This window comes from Trachinotus anak, unplaced genomic scaffold (assembly GCF_046630095.1).
Source record: "Trachinotus anak isolate AG129_WGS33_773 ecotype Australia unplaced genomic scaffold, CSIRO_AGI_Tana_v1 ptg000003l, whole genome shotgun sequence".
NCBI lineage: Eukaryota > Metazoa > Chordata > Actinopteri > Carangiformes > Carangidae > Trachinotus > Trachinotus anak.
Window position 1 is genome coordinate 12,626,548 of NW_027273854.1, and position 20,270 is coordinate 12,646,817.

The 20,270-nt window shown below is 40.8% G+C and overlaps 2 protein-coding genes across 9 annotated transcripts in view; one reads left to right on the forward strand and one right to left on the reverse strand.

Annotated features, from left to right (window-relative positions):
* rps2 (ribosomal protein S2) overlaps positions 1 to 20,270 on the reverse strand; it is a 338,696-nt gene that overhangs the window by 37,409 nt on the left and 281,017 nt on the right. Inside the window, exon 1 of one of the 5 annotated variants that reach the window (XM_071473799.1) lies at positions 2,520 to 2,527. The exons of the other annotated variants lie outside the window; for them this stretch is intronic. The gene's annotated coding sequence lies outside the window, so the exon portion shown is untranslated. Of the gene's footprint in view, positions 1 to 2,519; positions 2,528 to 20,270 lie in introns of those variants that run through there. 5 annotated transcript variants of the gene reach the window in all.
* On the forward strand, positions 206 to 19,160 carry LOC139618126 (TOM1-like protein 2). 4 transcript variants are annotated; one of them, XM_071473786.1, is made up of 16 exons: positions 206 to 350; positions 4,447 to 4,531; positions 5,903 to 5,981; positions 6,521 to 6,670; positions 7,111 to 7,245; positions 7,331 to 7,474; positions 7,703 to 7,819; positions 8,831 to 8,964; positions 9,445 to 9,487; positions 10,315 to 10,486; positions 11,028 to 11,142; positions 12,036 to 12,111; positions 13,085 to 13,159; positions 15,633 to 15,692; positions 16,263 to 16,299; positions 16,464 to 19,160. In XM_071473786.1, exons 1-16 carry the CDS (start codon positions 299 to 301, stop codon positions 16,607 to 16,609), a joined length of 1,620 nt encoding a protein of 539 aa, XP_071329887.1. In that variant the 5' UTR covers positions 206 to 298; the 3' UTR covers positions 16,610 to 19,160. The 4 variants fall into 4 exon arrangements, with proteins under 4 accessions (XP_071329887.1, XP_071329888.1, XP_071329891.1 ...); XM_071473789.1 differs by lacking the exon at positions 206 to 350 and adding an exon at positions 526 to 544; XM_071473787.1 differs by lacking the exon at positions 13,085 to 13,159.

A 20,270-nucleotide genomic window follows, 5' to 3' on the forward strand; every position in this document is an offset into this window, starting at 1 on the left:
ATATTTATAGTATATACTTAAGAGAATCGATGTTTGAGTTCAATTAATATTGTTGTGTGTGTATATCCGTGCATGTGTATGCAATTATGCTGAGCTATGAAGTAAAATACATGCTTATATGCGTAAAAACGTTCGTTGAACATAGCCTCAAATGCTAAATATGACCGACAGGAATTCCAGCCATACATATTGACCTCTCCGGATGTTTTGACCAATAGAATCCTTCTGTGGGCGGGACTAGCTAGTACCGCCTGGGCCTCAGCCCCTGTCATTCCCGAGCGGATTGTTTGTTGTCAAAATGGAGTTCTTACTTGGCAATCCGTACAGCACTCCGGTGGGTCAATGTATAGGTACGTAATCCTTGAAATCATTCAATGGAGATGTGATACTTACTCCACCATACAGAATTGAGCGTGTACAATTTTTTTTTTTTTTTTTTTTTTTTTTTTGCCAGGATTTATTTATGATTTCGCCAGTGGAAACAGCGAGCTAGCCAGCATCATCCCAGCAAACGTCATCTACTTGGATTGAGTTTGTAGCTAATGTTAGCCTGCTAACCTACCTAACTTAGTCCGCTGTAATCACAAGTCATCGCGTTAAATCGCCCAGCGTTTGTGTAGACAGAAAACGAAATGAGAGGTAGCGGCATAGGCGTGCAGTGACACAGCTTAAAGTGGGTTGCAGAGCCTTTGTCATGTTGAAGTTCGGTATTTCCTTAAGTTTTTGAACAATAGTTGACCTCACTACCTGGTCTGACTGGTTGATTTTAGTTTTAAATCACAAGGCTGCAGAGGAGAAGACAGACGTGTGGCTTACCACACTCCATTGGTGTGGTTACATCCATCTTTGCATATTGCTTGATAAGCATCCTCTTACCCAGGCCAGTTGTCACCCAGCCTGTATCATGAGAGGATGGCACAAATGATGATGATAGCTTTTCTGTGAGAGCTACAGAAAATAACTTATGCTTGATAATGTAAAAGTGTAGTCTGGTGATTTTGTTCTTTTGTTTTCCTGTCCTTTCAATGAGATCCATTACGGCTCAGTGATATTACACCGTTTTTACAGCATCATTACTGTTGTGCTCCTATTTATGGAGAGAGCACCATCTTTGGTTCTGTTAGATCATTTCCCACATTGACTTGCCTCTACTAGCCTTTACCGTCTTTAGGTCCAAACAGTTTTGATTTGATTTTACTGCCAGTGTTTATGGAGATGTGTAAACGTTCCCAAAGGTTTTATGCAGCATTTCCTTCCTGTTTCATTAAAGTGTATGTAAATCCTGAAACAGATGTGGACCAAACAAAAATTTGTCACACTACTGATTTATGTTTATGTTTTGGTAAATGCAACAGCTGTCACAGAAAAATTTGTTGATTACATTTTTTTTGTCCTGGTTGTCACAGGACAAGCTGCATTTCTATAAATAAGATATGAGACATATCTGTGTAAATCCCAGAATTTCTTATCCAGCTTACTTTTCACTTTCTAGAGATAGAAAATAGATAGCCATGCAGTGCTTTAATCAAGCTCATTGGTCTGACAGGATATGAACAGTTTGGAGGAAGGGAATCTTCTGGAGTTACAGGGCCTGGGTGACCACCCACTGGTCAACTGCTGTGTGCTATGTTGTCCAAGATGGCCCTTAGGCACCGACTGTGAGCATTGTCTCTACCATTTTACTCTGCAGACGCTCTTCTAGGTCATGCAGTGGGCTGTATGCATCTTGAATTTCCCCATTTGACAGAGATGTCTGTATCTCCAGCATGATCTCGCTGGTTGAGTTGCTGCACTGTGCAGAGCTGTACAGGCAGCTGTCTGTTGCAGGCTGTTGCAGTGGTGCCACAGCAGTAGGACAAAGGATCAACTTACTTGACACAGTGAGAGACAGACAGAGGAGGCAGGCTGATGAGGGCCTTTCTCATTTCCTAAGTGACCAAGAGGGGGTTAGAGGTGGTGAATGATGTGTGCCATGGGTGCATATCTTCTTGCTGTCATCTCACATGCTATGCTTCCCTGTTATTTTTTTCATTCAAGCAGGTCAATTCACAGTAAACATGGTGGTGAGGGGCTATAAATAATTGTTGGCAAATTGCAACTGATTGAAATGAAATAAATGTTGATGCACCTGCGATAAATGAAAAGGAAAAACACATGAACTGGGTTCCTACATTTTTGTAATGACACAGGTCTATAGGTCAATTTGCCATGTCATCTTTATACAACTACTGTCTTTTGCTAAATAACAAGCAAAAATTTAAATTTAAGCATTTCTTCCACTATTTGAAGGGACAAATGTCCTCAGAATGCTCGTTATTTCTGTGCCTGTTGGATTGGTGACTACAAAACCAGAATAAACCTGGAAAAACAACAAAGACAAAAGATGAGGCCAAGTTGAAAATGTGTAGAGAAAGGAAGAGTTTTAAAAGGACAAAACATGGAGAGATGGGGCCAGAGAGGGACAGAGATTTGTGGCTTTGTTGGCAGTGCGTGGCACAGCCTGCCACTGGAAAAGCCATGTGATCGACTGGCTTCACTGGTGTGGTGTCGATTCCCAGGACTGGGGGGATTGACACAACACCACGACTGCGTGCACTCAGCTGGCTTTTAGCTTCATTAGCAAGGCTCTGGTCGTTCAGGGTCACTGTTGCTTACTTCACATGGAGAGATCAGATTTTTTTTTTTTTTTTTTTTTTTTTCACCTCCTCTGCCACCCTCCTCGACCTGAAAATCCACTTGAGGAGATTACACGGGATATCTCAGTGGAAGTGGCTGGTTAATTCTTCCAAACTGAAGTCATATATGCTGTACACTGAGACACAGTGCAGTACTTTTTAAATGCAGCACATTTCGAAATTCACCTTATATCTCTGTATTTTTGTCGCATGTTTGTCGATGGGAATTTTGCCCCAGCAAAGATGCCTGCCTCTTGGTGGTTTCCCAGTCTGTAACAAGTTGATAAGAGATGGGAGGTAGAGCATGAATAAGTCATGGCTATGAGGCTCGTGCAACTTTGCGCTTCCCAAAAGGAAGGCAAGACGGCCCAGTGAGAGGCGCTTGGACAGGGCATGACAGCCTGCTCAGGGCCTCTGGGCTTCAGAAAGAAGGAGCTCCTCCTGTCAAGGCTCAGGAATCGTCTAATGAGAATCTATTGAGTGTCAGCCACAGGAACTTGGTCACAGCTTGCTTCAGTAAAAGACCTTTTTTTTTAAAAAAAAAAAAAACCCTTTTCTCAGCCCAGATCACTGCTATCCTAAAAGATATCAGCATTCACAGACATGATGAATGGATTCAGGGGACGGGAGAGGAAGGAGGAGACAGAGCGAGGAACGCATTGATGACTGCGGTGCCAGTTCATCACTGTAGCCTCTCTCTGTCTGGATCACATTATTTCCTGCCAGAATGCTATTAAATGGTAGGGTGGAGTGTGAAGGGGAGAGCAGGTCTCTGTGGCTTCTGTTTTTTTGACTGATATATAAGTTATGACTCGGTGCACAGATACATCATACCCACAGTCAGCTTCACTTTCTCCTCAGATGTTAGCTTTCCACTTTTCAGCTGACTGTTTGGTTCTGTCAGTTCATTTCCTGGAGTTGGAGGCATTGGAGCAACAGGTGGTGGTGAACGATATTTTATAGCACAAGGGTTTCCTGCGAGACTCGGAGATGATAGTGTTGTGAAAGCTAAAGTAATGAAGAATGATCTGATCTGTCTCCTGATTCTCGATTCTAGACTTCATATATCATAACAGGATTAAGGTTTAGATTCAGAGTATAAACACTTAATAAATAATACCCAAAGATGTTTTTTTTTTTTTTTAACTTTAATTGTTGCTCATTTAATTGTACTGTGAAAGGTAACTTGAAGGCAAGTTTTCAGGAGCTTTAAAGTGTAGACATATGTATGTGTTCGACTGAGTGAAAAAGGTTATGACTCAAACTGTTCGTATAGGGTTCAGTAATACAAGGACATAAAAAGTTTGGCTGACTAAAAAGAGGCGTCAGCACTGAGGTCTCTCACCACATGCTGACTTGCTTACACAACAGTTTTGACTCTCAACGTTATGTAAACCATCGGTTGCTTTAATTAATGTGCATTGACTTTAGCACAGGCGACAACTGAGCCTGACTAAGAGGCAGCATCATGCATTGCTAGTGAGACAGCTGGCGCGTTGCAAACAGTGGATCAGGTATCAAAACAAAAATTTTCTTAGGTGTCAGCCACAGTGCTCATTTGGGTTGTCAAGTAACCAAGATATTATGTAGGGTTCTGAACAGTTTGTAGGTGTGCAGAAAGCCACCAGCTTCCTGTATGAGAGTGAAAACTGTTGCAATGTTAATTTGAGCCTTTTAAACATTATCTTTGAGTAGAAAACACTGCAATGGAGCTTTCAATGAATTAAAATGTAAATAATATTCCGGTTGAACTCTTTGTGTTTTCCTTCAGAGAGGGCCACAGATGGAGGCCTACAGAATGAGGACTGGACCCTCAACATGGAAATCTGCGATATCATTAACGAGACAGACGAGGGGTGAGCTTCTGCACTGTCAGGGAATTCATCATTGTTGGGTTATAATATATGTGTATATATAAGCACCTCATATCATCGGTGTTTCCCAGGACTTGTGGGGTTTTTTGTCCTAGAAAGACTTGTGATCCCACATTGGTTTATAATGGAATTTGCATTGTTTTATCACACAGTGGCGAACTGAGTGACTCAAGCAAATAATACACTGACTACTGTGCTTCCACAACAGACAGCACACGACAGAAAGCCTTTTGTTTTCCTTAGGTGTCACAGACAGAATGAATGAATAAATGACTGAATGAATGAAATTCTTATACCAGTCTTCACCAAAAACTTTTTTTCAGACTGCAGCAACTCTGGATCGGGTTTCACACTGCAGCATAAAACAACGATCTATGACTTTGACATTAAATCCACTTGTGGTTAATGTATCTTAGAGAGAAAGTTTTCAGTTAACAGTAAGTTATAGTGGGGCATACTAATTAGACAGTTGCTTAGTCTGATGAAATGTGATTGTGAGGGGATCCCAGCAGATATCACTTTTATGGAAAAAAATAATTTTGGATGAACAATATTTAAAATAAAATAGCTTTTTAGGAATCTGTGTTTTTCCATTTCCCCCCTAAACACGTTCCTTTTTCCCCTGCTTTTCACATTCTTCATGCCTACCCACACTCATTGTGTTGGCATGCGGCATGGGCCCCTCTCTGTCACACTCAATGACACACACTCAGAGACACAGAAAGAGAGAGAGAGAGAGGGAGTTCAGCGTCAGAACACAGAACTTGTTGTCTTCAAGACGTTCAGCAAGTTCGACAATGTCTGGTTAGCTCCAGTGTTGGACTTGAGGTTCTGCAACTGAAAATACTGTGTGTTTTCAAATGATCAAATATCTAATTTTAGATGTGGCAAGATGCAATAAGCACTGAAACAACATACACCAAAATGATAAAAAAAAAACACAAAAGGCAACTATAATGAAGAATCGGTAACAGACTAGGAAAGCAATAGGGAAGCTATATATCAGACTTAAGACAGATAGAAATAAAAACTCCATAAATGTGAAAAAAGCTTATTATCTGCAGTGAAGAGACAGGTCGTTTGAAGCAGAGAGCCAACCTGAACTGAACTCTTCACACATGGATGGCTTTGATCTTGCCTCGGGAGAAACACATAGTCACGCAGAAAGAAAAGAGAGAAACAGATGGTGTGACAAAGCCTCTCTGTCTTAGTCAAACGCTTACACTGACAGACCGACTGGCATGTGTTATTGTGGCACAGAAAATCATTTATTCCTACAAAGTCAAAGATGTTATGCCTACTCTCAGCTGGGGTGCTTTGTGCTGCTGTATCTTCACTGCTGTTTCCCTCTAGGCCAAAAGACGCCATGCGGGCACTGAAGAAGAGACTCAGTGGCAACAAGAACTACAGAGAAGTGATGCTGGCGCTAACGGTAGGAATTTTTACTTTTACCTGGATTTTTCTTTAGTGTATAGCTTGTGTTGACTTCGCCTGACAGTCAGTGGGCGTTGTGTCATAAAAATGGCTTTGCACCTTGGAACATTTTGTTACGGTTTAATTCTCTGGAGGCCACGGTTGGCCTTTTTGTTGTTGCCTTTCAGTGTGTACGCCACATTAAAAGGTTGCACCCTGCATTAAACTCGACCTCTCCTGATCTTGTCTTCTTGGCCATTTTATTCCACCGTGTCTCTCCGCCCAGCCACTGTCTGGGGCTTTTTATCTGTCTGACATTACTTGTCTTTCATTTTCTTTATAGAGGCCAATGCCTTTTGAGCTGTGTTCTCAATTCTCAACCACCCACATCTTTGATAGCTCTGCTAGTTAAAAGCCCCTCTGTGTGATGAAAGCATCCTGACTGAGATGTTTTGTGAACACCAGAGAGCAAAGTCTTCCCTTTCTCTGCTGCCTCTCACAGACAAACTTTTTATTTGTCAGGCTTCTATCTCTGGTTGATCCTCTCCCTCTCTGCAGGTATTGGAAACGTGTGTGAAGAACTGTGGTCATAGGTTTCATATCCAGGTGGCCAACAGGGATTTCATTGATGGCGTTTTGGTCAAAATAATTTCTCCTAAAACCAACCCTCCAACTATCGTACAAGACAAAGTGCTGTCGCTCATACAGGTATTGGACCTTTTTCTGTTTTTTGCTGTTTTTAGTACTTATATTCAGTCAGTGCTGGTTTCTGGGAAGCCAGGTGGGCACTGTCTGTGCCACCTCCCAGGTGCTGTACCACAGACTGCAGCTCCTGGTGCTGCTATCCAGTTACCTGAGGTCAGCTCAGCCAACAGGTGGTGTTCTCTGTTTCTCTTTCTCTCGTCCTCTAAATATTTATAGGGATTTGTTGAAGGATACCTCAAGGGACACTCCTCTTTGAGGCACTTTTCTCTGTGAGAAAAGTGAGTGCCCTGTATGTCTGGGAGGATGCAAGAGATCTTTTTTCCTTTTTTGTCAAGGATTTGCATCCAAGGCAATTAAAAAGAGCTCTGATAGATATTGTGATAGGAAATGACTATTTAGCCCTTTATTGTGTGTGTGTGTGTGTGTGTGTGTGTGTTGGGCAGGCCTGGGCTGATGCCTTCAGGAGTAGCCCTGATCTTACTGGGGTGGTCCATATTTATGAGGAACTGAAGAGGAAAGGCATTGAATTCCCGATGGCAGACCTGGACGCGCTGTCTCCAATTCACACACCGCAGAGGGTGAGCAGAAAGAAATACATATTCTGTACTAACACACGTGTATATTCACACAGCAGTATTCTAAAGGGATATTTCTTTCTTCCAGGGTACACCTGAGGTGGATCCAGCCATGATCAAGTACCTAGCCCCTGCATCACCTGCTCCCGGGGCTCCTAAACCTGCCCCAACCCCCACCTCTGCCACACAGGTCCCCAACATGCCCAGCCCAATTACAGCAACCCCTGAACAGGTGACTAGTTTCATTTTTAGTTAAGCGAAGTCAGCTATATTTATTTATACGGCCCATTTCACCAGAGTCAGTCAAGAAAGCAGATTTATCCAGAGCTCAGTAACTCTGTGCATGAGTAAAGCAGATTACAAGTTTTCACTACTATTCATTCTGCTGCCTTCGAGAACATCTGTTGCCCTGATGACACTGGACAAGCCCTAAATGACCTTTGACTGTCTGTGCTTTCAGATCGCCCGGCTGCGTAGTGAGCTGGACATAGTGAGAGGAAACATCAAAGTCATGTCGGAGATGCTAACGGAGATGGTCCCCAGCCAGGAAGATGCTTCTGACCTAGAACTGCTGCAGGTTAGATGAAGACACTATGGGCTCCATCTTAACCACATAATGTAACTTCTTCACACATTATTGCTTATGTTGTGCCTGACAAGACTTTACCTTATTCATCCGAGCACAACAGTGGAAATAAGAGTGGATTTAGGGACATGATTTGATTTGTGTTAAACGTGGTTTTAAAGTTGCCTAAATCATCAAGGCAAATCCATATCAGAAGATGATTTGGAGCAATTTTGGTTTTTTGTTCTTTTGATGAAAGGGTCCATCAGAGGATCACACTTACACCTGCACTCTAAAACAAAACGCTATGAATATAGGCTTCATGCAAATTACTTTACTATATGAGTCCCCTCACATTGTAAACGACACTGTATTTGATTCAGAAAGCAAAAAGCTTTCCGGCACGGCGCACCAGCTTTATGATGTTGGAACTATTTGCAGCCACTAGAGGGAGTGGTGTCTTTAGTTTTCAGAGGAAATGCTCAACTAAACTACAACTTATCATGAGCCAGCTGTGGTAAAATTCCTGGAATTGGCAATTAACTGGTGATATAGAAAGTCATGTAGAGTTTAATCTCTTAAAGCCAAATCCTGTCAGGTATTTGTGTCAGCTGCAAGAATCTGGCTTTGTGCTAAGGAACCTGTGCCAGTTGTTACGGTCATGTAGACTTTTCTTTTTGCTTTCATTTTTTCCCCAGTTGCTACTGAAAAAGCATTTAAAGAATTGATAAGCAGTTGAGCGAATATTTCTGACCTGCGCAAAAATGCATGCCTCGTAAAAGATATACATTTATTGAAAAGTGAATTTCCCCTGATTTAGATGAAGATTTTCACCCATTCTGCCAAAATTCAGCCATATAATAGAGAGTTGAGTCATTACTCAACATACAATTGCCTATTTGTGTGTATGTCTCTCCACCTCTCTCCAGCTCACTCTTTCTCCATCTCCCCTTGTTTCTTTTTTCATTTATTGATTTATCAGTTAATCCGCTGATCAATCTGTTGATGTGTCAATCTATCAAGGAGCTGAACAGGACATGCAGGGCCATGCAGCAGAGAGTGGTTGAGTTGATTTCACGTGTCTCTAATGAGGAGGTGACTGAGGAGCTGCTACATGTCAATGACGACCTCAACAACATTTTCCTCCGTTATGAGAGGTACAGTCAGCCAGTCAATTAGAATTTGTTTGTACAGCAAAACAGGGGCAGAAAAGACATGATTGATTTTTTTTTTTTTTTACCTCATCAGAACTTTGTTTTGTAATCTTAAAATTCTGTGTAATGGTAATGTATGAGATCAAGGCCAGTGTATTTAATGGATAAATAAAATTATTGTTGGTTTAGCTGCATGTTTCTACCTTAGGATATCAATTAATATTTTCTTATTTTTATTTTTTTTATTTTTTGAGAAGACATGATCAACACAGATTCGGCATCACATTCTGAGCAAGACCAAACATTCAGAGTTAGAGATCTCCTTTGAAGTGCTGTGCATAACTCATTCCTTTGAAAACATTCTGTGGCTTCAAACTGCTAAAATGTCTCTTTCATGAGGTTTCTGAAGATGAAAGATTTGTAAGCATTTGAACCTCACAAAGCGTGTACTAAGGCATTCAAAGGTTTTTGTGCTGTTCACAGGTATGAGAGGTACAGGTCGGGTAGAGCTGCACAGAACAACGGGGTAAGTACCAGCAATAGCAGCTCTGCATGCAAAGAGCAGAAATCAAACACCAAAATTCTCTCTTAGGATTGCTTCTTTTCCATTTGCTTTTAGCATTTTTTTCAGAAAATGTCTTATATTTTTTTACATTTTAATACAGCTCCATTGCCTGTGGCAGTTTTCTAACTTCAGGGATGAGAGATGTTTCCAACATAAATCAGTCCACGTAGCCATTTGTTGTTTATTTTTTGCTATGTTGGTATCTGAATGCACAATCACAATTTTCTATATATTATAATGGCATGCACATTCCACTGCACCTGTGCCATGTTACGCAAGTGGATTGCATTTTTAGCTTTGTGAAATTGGACGAGCAAAGCAGAACAAGTTCCAATCTGCTGTTTAAAGTGTACATTTGCCAGAATCAGTCGTTCGCCAGAGGACTGGGGTATCTCTCACTACATCCCACATAGCTGTTTGTGTTTGCATTCTGTTGATCTTTCTGTGTGCTCTGTCTGTTTGTGTTGTGGCTAGCTGACGGAGGCAAGTATGACACCACTACCGCGTTCATGAACAGAGTGATGAATGTTAACACATCTGCTATATGGAGCTAATGCTTTGACCCATATGACGTGTCACCATCCACAACTACTCACACACAGTGTTACAAATTGTTTAAAACCATCACTGCTGTAGAATCTGGTAGCTGCAAAATATTTCCTCTGTGTACAAAGAGCAAGCAGTTTTAATAAAACTTATGAGCTTTCTTCATCTATATTTGCTGGCTGAAGTCTCTTGCTTTCATAACTTCAAGCAAGACCTTTCGCTCCCCCTATTTCCACTTCCAGATGTTGAATGAGGCCACAGAGGACAACCTTATAGACCTGGGCCCAGGCTCCCCTGCTGTGGTCACACCCAGGATCACATCCAGCCCTCCACCCCACGCCGCCGCTGGGGCCACTGCCTCCCCAACCCATAACCCTGCTGCAGCGTCGCTGTCCTCTGCGCTGGCTGGCCTCAGTAAGAACGGAATGGTTTCAAGTCTATGTTCCTGTGTGTAGGAAAAATCTCGTACGCAAACGACACCTAAAAAAAAAAGCCTGCGAACCTGCACGTACTTCTCGCTTCTATCGTACACATACACTTACTCTCACCCAACCTGTAACATTCCTCCTCCCCAGTCTCTGCAGACCTGGCAATGGAGAAGCAGCAGAGTGTAAAAAAGGCTCATAATCTGGCTGCTAATGGGAAATAAGCCCAGCAACATAATTCACTGCTACCACTGCTAGCTGCCCTGGTGGTCTCTAGGAAGCCTCTGCGTGTTGTAGAATTCTGGGTAAAGCTTAGATGAATTGCAACTCCTTTTTGCAGAGTAGAGATAGCCACACAGTGCTGAACAGGAGTGCTGTGAGGAATGACAAATCTGTAAATGTAAAGACTATAAATCTGCATTGCATTCAATTTTTCACTTCCTCTGTTATGTTTCTAAAGATTTGTCTTTCTCCATTTTTGCATCTTCCTTTCTTTTCCCTTTCTGTGCTTCATCGCCATCTCACTCCAGATGTAGGTTCAGACAGCGTGAGTGGCACCCTGTCGTCTCTATCCGGCCACAACCAGGATGACTTTGACATGTTTGCCCAGACCAGGACTAGCTCTCTGGCTGAACAACGCAAAAAGTAGGTCTGGATTTCATTTTGCTTCTGGGGCAGCCCAGGTCCTCTCATGTTCTTATCCAGGGTGTCATTTATTTTAATTAAATAGCTATTCATAACCACCTTTAGTATTTAAAATAAAATCCAGCCTCTGGCACTTTTACGCCGTCTGGTCCATGATGTGATGGTAATGGTATGCAAGTTTTTTTTTTTTTCTTTGACAAGCCCACTGTCCCTTAACCCGCCCTTACCACATCATCTTAAGTGAGATATTTCCTCCTTTATTATCTCCTAGAATGACCTTTGTATACTTTCAGGGATAAGGATGTTAATCTTATATTTCTCTGCCAAGATCTTGTGGCCTTCGATTGTAATTTGAACATTCAGGTTGAGCGAATTAACTTGATAAAGCATTTTGTCTGTTCAGGCCACTGTTACTGGAGAAATTCTCAAGTACTACGGATTTGTTTCTGTTCTTGATGAATGTTTGTGCAAACTGCAAAAGGAGTACTGGTGTGTTGGTCGGTGTATTGGGATGTCGGGGGGCACAGGGGTCTGAACCACATAACTCCAAACATCCCTGTTTTGAATCTGGCACCTTTGTTGCATTTCACTCTCCTTATTCTCAACACAATTGCTGTCTCCTCTGTTGACTCAGTTATGGCCAAAAATAACAAAACCCCTAAAAATAAATATGTATAAAAATATGCTAGTTTTCTGATGAATTAAAATCATATTATAATTTGTCAGAAATGACAGGTGTTGTTATTGTTTTACTGTGTTTGACAGTATTGAACAGAAGAAAGACATTTAAGATCAGATTGTCCTTGTGAAACCTTGTGTTGTTGTTTTGTAAGTTTTCATCATGCGGCTTCAGGTCTATATCTTATCTATGTTGTTTATGTTTTTGTGCACAGTGTAAAATATGAGGACCCTCAGGCTCTGGGCGGCCTGGCCTCAGCTTTGGATGTGAGACAGCACAACACAGGAGGCGTGAGTACACTGAAGCATGCAGTTTAATACAGCTTTCACCCATACAGTGTACGGAGTGTGGGTGCTGTGTTTTTTACATGGCTGACAGGGCTTCCCGTTCCAGTCTGTCCTCAGCCCTCGGTCACTCCCCGCATGTGATGGTCTGTACTACTGTACCACAGTGATATATGTCCTATGTGCAGTGATAATTGAACTTTGACCAAACAGAGCTGTAGGTTTGTGTATTGACTATTTTTAGGTTTGACTAGTTGAAACAAATCTCTCATGTTTTTGGTAGCAGTTCAGGTAATAAGCATAGATATAAATTTGGGGAGAAGGTGCCCAAAATGGCTGCAAAATGTTAACTTTCAGGGTCTATATCCAAACCATTGTGACTTTTTAAAATTTATCCTGGCAAACATTAGTCTTAGCAGTTCATTAAAAAACATGGAATCAGGTTTTGCAAAGTGGATATCAGTTCTTTCGTCATCCAGTTTCTGTTCATCTTCACAGTTTGCACAGAAAATCAAACACAGAAGTCACATGCTGGTTTCGAGATATTCTTAGCCATTCTCCCTGTCTGAGCACACATTGCAATATATTTGCATGGTTATCACTAGGTACACAGATGATTCTGAAACCTGAACTACCTCGCACACACATACAGACACACACAAGCACACACACACACACACAGTGATTGCGTATACCATCCCTTTTTTTTTTAAGTTACCTCAGGCGCCCTTTTTCTCCACTTTTACTTGAGGGAGTTCAAAGTCTTTTTTCCCCTTTTTATTTTCCTCATTTTCATCTTTATGGAATGAACCTTTCGCCGTTTTCTTTCTTCTCTTTATTTTTTTTCTCTTTAAATGAAAATCGTCTCTTGCATATTTGACTTCTCCTCTGTCTCTCTCTCTGCACTGTATGCTATGCTGTGGTGGGGGCCTGCTACCTCTCTTCTCTTGTGTAAGGTGTTGTTCTGTTGTTGATTCAGCTGAGGGTAAAAGGGGATGATAACCCAGCAGATCAGGAGCTGCCCATAGACAGCTGGCTTATTACCCAAGGAATGGTGAGGACTCCATCCTCAGTGTGTCCTCCTACCCCTCCCTCATGTTCACCGTCACCCCTGCTCTCCGTCATCCGTAATCCTCATAAGCTGCACTTCATTTTCGGCCTCATCTCACTGCTCTGCCCTAGAATGCTCAAAGAGGACCAGAAACAGCAAAGTTTTTCTCCTTAAGAGCATCCACCCCTATATGTAGTGCGGATGTTATACTCTAGTGTTGGGCAATATGACAGACCTGTGAGAGGTTAGACATTTGTCAACTGGTTCTAATTTCGCTTTTTCTGCTGAGGTAGGTAGGTCGTATTAAGCGATTGCAGACAATGTTGCAAATAAAAAAACAGAACAGCTTTATGGCAATACTGAATTTACTGATGAAGTACCTTGATTTGTCAGGTATTTCATGTAGTGGATAAGCCAAAAACAGACTCATCTCCAGTTTTTTAAAATTTACAAACAGTTGACTCTCCAGATCATGATAATCTGTGACATAAGAGTTTATTCATATTGCTCACCTCTATTGTATTTTATGGATAAGGACACTAAACCCTAGCCATTACTGATGCTTTCCACCTTAATATATTGTCCATATGGATGAAATAATGAGTCTAACTGGTCCCCAGGAGCATCCATCAGGCTAGATCCATCTCTAAACAGTCACACACTAAAACAGTGGAGGGCAGATACTCGTGCCACACAGCAAAGTCCTACCAACAATGATGAACAGTGTTCAAGGAGTGACCGAATAAAAAGAGAGAGACGTAATGCTGGTTTGCTGTGTGGTGGTGAGTATTTGTCAGCTGTTCTCTAACTGTCTGTGGATCTTAGATAATCCATTAGATTTTATTAATGACAACCTCACATGTCTCACTCTGAACAGAACTAGATCTAACTAACAGATGAACCAGTAGATCTGATATTTATAACAAAGAAGTTGCTGTTATGACTGTGAATGATTGAATATACTTTGAACATCAGTGTAATTCCTGCGAGTCATGATTGGGACAGACTTCCTGTTGCGCACTTTTCTACAGTTTCTTCCCTTTTCACACAGCTTTTTTTCCCCCTGTGAATGACTTTCACTGCCCCGCTGCCTTGGCCTATCTTTTGATTTGCTCCTTCACTGCAACAACTGTGATCTCATGAGGAAACCGCACCAGTGTTTTTCTAGAATATAACAGGGCCACAGGAAAAGGGGTTTTGTTCTCTCTGTTCAACTTTGATATCAGCTCAACATCAACAGTGGACTTTGGTTCATTACATAGGCAGTGTAAGGATGTATTGTGCGTGAACTAGTGGTTTCATAATATAGGGCTAGGGTTAGATTAGAGTATTGACGATGGCCATGATATTTAAGAAAAAAAAATGAAAAACATAAAAATAAAAAAAATATTGTGTTATTAATATACATTATGGTAATGTCACGATGGCAGATGTTAGGCTTTGTGGATCTTTTATTTATCATTTCATCTTATTGCCTTTTTGCTATCCATGAAGTGTAACTGTTCTTTTTGTACACTTCTGTACAGTTTTGTTTACAGACATTCTCTCCGCCTCCTTGCACTCGTATTTGAGTCTAATTCATTTACCAAAAAATAGGCAAAACAAACAATAAACAAAGTTAAAGATAAATTTGACTGATAGCAATATATATATATATATTTTAAATTTTCTACAGATATTGCAATAATGTAATTGTGAATTCTTTTGGTGAAGATATAGTGAGAATTTGATATCATGACAGCCCTAGTATGTCTAGCAAATAATTAATGAAAATTTCTTGAGCCACGATTTATCCCTTTATGGTACAGTCCTGATCGTTTGATGTCCAACACCTACATAAACACAAATGCGCACTGTCCACACTAACATGGCTTCCATCATCACAGGCACTGCACGCCATGCAGCATTGCTCATGCTCCGTGCGCCTTGTGTGGTTTGTGCGTCTATGTGTGTGCGCTCCACGTACAGTATGTGTTTGCAGTGGGATTGCCCTGCCTCTCGACGGTCCCTGTGCTTTCAGCTTTTCCCATCCAATCAATCTCTTAATCACGTTCTAGCGATTTGCTAATTAACTAATGATGTGGAATAATTAACGCTGCTGTGTGACATTAGTCGGCAGCTGTTGAGCCATGTCAGCTCTACAGAACTAATGAGAACAATACACAACCTGGGAACTCCTGTTCTCATAGAAGACAGCTGAGGAGCAGATTGTTGCACTTGACTGAAAACAGTAAGAGCACAGAGTCGAGAGGGGCTGAGTGTTTGGCAAAGCAAATTTTCTTTTTTGTTCTCATTTTGATTTGTTTTATTTTTATCATCTTCCTGTTGAGCCTTTGGTGATTCCTATTCTTGTTATTTGTGTGTGTGTGTGTGTGTGTGTGTGTTACAATATTTGTTTTTGTTGTCGGGGCTGGGTGTCTTTCTGTTGTGTGGCTTTGGTGCTGCCCCGTGGTTTGTCCATGGCTTTGCTCCATAGATCCCCGTATCGCAGTCCTCTGTCATGGATGACATAGAGGAGTGGCTCTGTGCTGACGTGGTGAGATTTCTTTACCTTGATTTATATCTTCTTCTCTTCTTCCTCTCTCTCTCCTACCCTCTTTTTTTTTTTGGTTTTGTTTTCTTAGATAGCACATTTCATCCATCCATCTCACATAACTGGATACATTAAAGTTTTGTTTCCATTAACCTCACATCCTTTCCTTCACTACAATTTTTTTCCACCAATGACTGACATATAACAGTTTACTGTGAGGTCTGGCTTTCATATGCAAACATGGCGCTAATGATAGTCGAGTTTAAACGGATGATATGATCTTAACATATGCATGTGAGGGTTGTGGAGTTGGGCTCAAGAAGGCTTCCTGTTGCATCCGCCTGTAGAAAGTGTGTGAGGGATGCATGATCGATGGACTCTTAATGAGCGACTTTGTTTGGATTTGTCTCAATTTGTGTGAACTTTACAGGCATTTGAGTTGTATGACGCTTTTGTGTATCAGCATATTGTATTGTTATACTGTATACTAAGGTTTATGAAACAGACAACTTAATTAATAATAGTTTCTGTCAGAATGTGAATATTGTCTTATGACTTTTTCCCTCTGAATAGAAAGGGGATGCTGCCGAGGAGGGGGTGACCAGTGAAGGTACAGACTCTGATTGCAAAAACTCTAAACAATTGCATATGTTCCACTGGCTCAAACATGTGGGAGGAATTATTAGTTTTCTCCCCTCAACTAATTCATTTAAATAGCACTGATCAGCCTTCAACTGTACATGACTTTGTGACAAATCAATTTGTTTCTTTCAGAGTTTGATAAGTTCCTGGAGGAGCGAGCGAAGGTGGCAGACACCCTGCCATCTCCCCCCGGAGCTAACCCTGCTCACCCAGCCCGAGCCCCTGGTGGCTCCCACAAGAAGGCTGAACGGACGGAAGATGCCCTTTTTGCCTTGTAGACTGTTGTCAGAGAACCTTGATGTCTCTCCAGCGCATCTAAAGGTCCTCACCCTAAATGATTCCCCCCCCAAACAGTCATTCCAGTCCCATTTCAGCGCTGACTGGCAGTGTTGCAGAAAGTGATCTCCATCTCCTTGTCATTCTCATGCCATAGTGTTGCTCTTACATGCATACAGAGGTCCAAGATGTGAACTGCGCACTACTGTGTTACATTAAACTATATATGGATGTATTAATCTGTTAGTGTGGGATGTACTACTCGCAGCCCTGCATCTCATTTGTAACGCTCCACCAAAGGAAGACAATATAAGTTGTCTGATGTGGTTTAAAAATGTGGTATATTACTGCGAGATTCATTGAAACTTTCACTGCAGGCCCATTCATTGAGTCAGTATGAAAGCATACAATTAGGACAATATTGTGCTGTTTTATTTCATTAAGCTAATTGCTAATTTATGCATTCCTTGTTTTAATGGTTCTGTACTATGTACTAGCGCTGTGGTTATGGTGGGTCCATGCATTTTTTTAACAAGTACTCCAGTTAGAGTTCTAGTCTTGCTTTTAAAACTGATGTGTGTGTGTGTAATGGCAATGTGTGTTATTACCCAGTTTGCCTCGAGCAGTGTAGAGAAAAGAGTAATGTTAGCAGGCAAATTTTGCAAACTGGGAGTATAACAGCTAAATCCTAGCTAATTGTGATGCCAGCATTCCTTTTACCAAAAGGAATAACGAAACAAAAAATCTAAAACGCACTAGTTAAGATTCTCTGCTATGTATTTCGAATGGCTAAGGGGAAGGAACATGGCCATGGAATATTTCCCTTCTCTCTTTTCAGTCCTCTGAAAAGCTTCAACAAATTGAGAGAAATATGATCTTGATCAGCTGCAAACACATTCAGCCATTCCAAAGACAATGAAGGCTTTAATGACCAACTAGCACTTAATGTTACCTGTCAAATAAAACACATTACATTCATGTGTTATAAATGTTAAGGGATCATGAACATTTTCCTTCCCCTATAACGTCAGTGCACTTTGAAGCAAAAACAAATCTGTATTTTGTCCTTTTGTGTTTACAAGATGGTTACTATTTTTCTAGGGGACGGGAAATGGTCTTGAGATCGACTTCATTTTGCACATAACTTTTCTAACTATAAATGCAGCGCTTGTTCACACAGAAGTGGATGGATGAACTGTCAAATTTATGATTGCAAAACCTTTTAAGTGTGTTAGAAATTGCATAAAGTTGCAAGACAAAATATGGCATTTAAATTATCAGCACGACTTAGCGTGTCATAATTGACTGTAAGACACAAAGTATAGCTTATGATAATGCGCTGTTGTAAAGGATGTATTCATATAGGTAGATCTTCACTTACTCTATACTATGTTATCTATATACCTCAAAATACAGGAATTTTAGTTTCTGTATCTGGTTAAAATGTATTGGCTCATAGTAATATCCAGAAGGCTTAGAGGTTTATGTATTATTTGATCCCCTGATTGTATTTTTATAGATCATGTAAGAAAAAGAACATTTGTATCCTTGTACCACTGCATCTTTTTGTAGTTCAGGCTGAAGCATGCAGTAAACAAACACAATTGTACTTTCTTTGATTTGCACAGTCAAAGGCATATTTTCATTCTCTGTGTTTGTTCATTCTGGTATGATTCATCTGCTCTTGTTGGAGCAGCTGCCAAGGATTTCCGTGATTGATTTCAGCGAAGTAGCTCTGACTGGAGTTTGCCTTTTGTGTACTTAAGATTACACTTTGAGGTAAAAAGCAATCCTGTCTTTGTTCCAACTATTTTGCTGATGCTCTGCTTTCTTTTAACATTGCTCTTTTTTCCATTCAATCCATTTAAGACCAAATGCCTTGTCAATCAGAGGCATATCATTTGAAAAGCAAGTTGTAAAAGCCTAATCAAACTTATTCACAGTGTAGTCCTTCCACTGGAGGGAAATATTCACGACTTATTATGTCTATCTAATCATTATGATCAAATATTTAAAAAAATGTATATTAGTTGAGAAAAATTACAGTGATTAATGAGCTTTAACTTTCTATAATGCAATATGGTTACACATGGTTATATAGATAGAATGTGGTTACCAGGTAAGAGATAATAACATTAAATTTACAATCAACCATTATGGCATTTTTGAAGACTTTAATGATGCAGGCTGAACAAAGACTATTACTAAAAATGTAACAGGAGATCCTTTAAAAGGGAACTTTTTTCTGTGTTTGTGCGTTAACTATCTCTGGATCTGTAACAGAGTTTATAGTGTTATTTGCTTTTATGAAGCTTAAGTCTTGACAGCAACATGTATTCCTCGAAATGGTTACTGAATGTCTTTTAGTATTGAGGAGACAGAGCGTTTAGTGACTACGATGTGGACACGGAAGGGGAGGCTTGTTTTCCGTTGGTGGGTGTTTCATGTCTGTTTGGCTGTGCCGTCTGCTGCCATTACTTATGGTCAGATTTTTGTTTGACCTAATGCACGTATGTAACTGCCCAATAAAACACTAGCAATGTGTGACCTCTACCTCACAACTGTCTGTGGTTATTTTAGATTCAAGGCTTGTGTGACAAGGTCTCGCTTCTTCATGCAGGTGCTGATGCAATCGGGCCCTTAATCTTGCACTTTACTGGCCACTCATTGTCACATGAGCCTCTCACCCCCTCCCTTATGGTGGTTAATGGGCACTTCATCTATTCTGCTCCAACAGCTTAGTGCATGTAAAATGTAAACAAATTCTGTTCACACACAGTTTTTATGGATGTTCAAGCTTTGCACTTCTCTCAGTCACCTGTTGCCCACTGCCAACATATTTCCAAAATTCAGCAAGCAAGTGAATAAGACATGTATCTTTATAAAAACACACCCCATCACCAACAATACCAGGCTTGTTGACAGGCTTTTAACATTACTCCACTCCCCTAGTACAACTCTGCAGTGCTACTCTAGGTCACTGACCTATTTCACCACCTTGCCTTTGTAGGGCTCCCTCTTTGTGTTGATGCTCATATTATAGTTTTACTTCAGCTGATGCTGATCTATAAAAATTTGCATTGCTCATGTTGTACATTATTAGTAAATTAAGTGTGTTGTTTACCAAAGGAAGCCTTACTTTGCTGAGGTAAATGCAATGTAACCATACAGAGGGAATGGAAGTCTTTTTTTAAAAATATTTTTTATTTATTTATTCATTTTTGGCGATGGTGAGATTCATCGGCCAAAAATAACAATATGCCTCATTTTTCTTAATTATTTTCCCCCCACTGACATCCTTCCAGATTACCTCCCTGTTGCTGCCACCACACTTTCAGGAGAGAAACACATGATGTAATCGCTAGACCCAGAGATGTGACGTCAGATCACCCCACTCGGTTCCTGAGCTTCCCATTGGACGATTTCTCTGGTTCTACAGGAGGAGCCGCGGCTTCGAGTCAGACAAACTTTACTTTCAGTTGCCCACGCCCGCTCGGCTCTGATTGGCTGATGGGGGCAAGCCCACAATAAACACATCCACGCTGTTTCCCTCAATAAAAAACATAATAGTTTGGTGAATATATGGTTTATATGAATGTGGCCGTACAGGATTGGGATAAACAGCAATGGTGTAGTAGTATTATATATCATATTACTTTCATG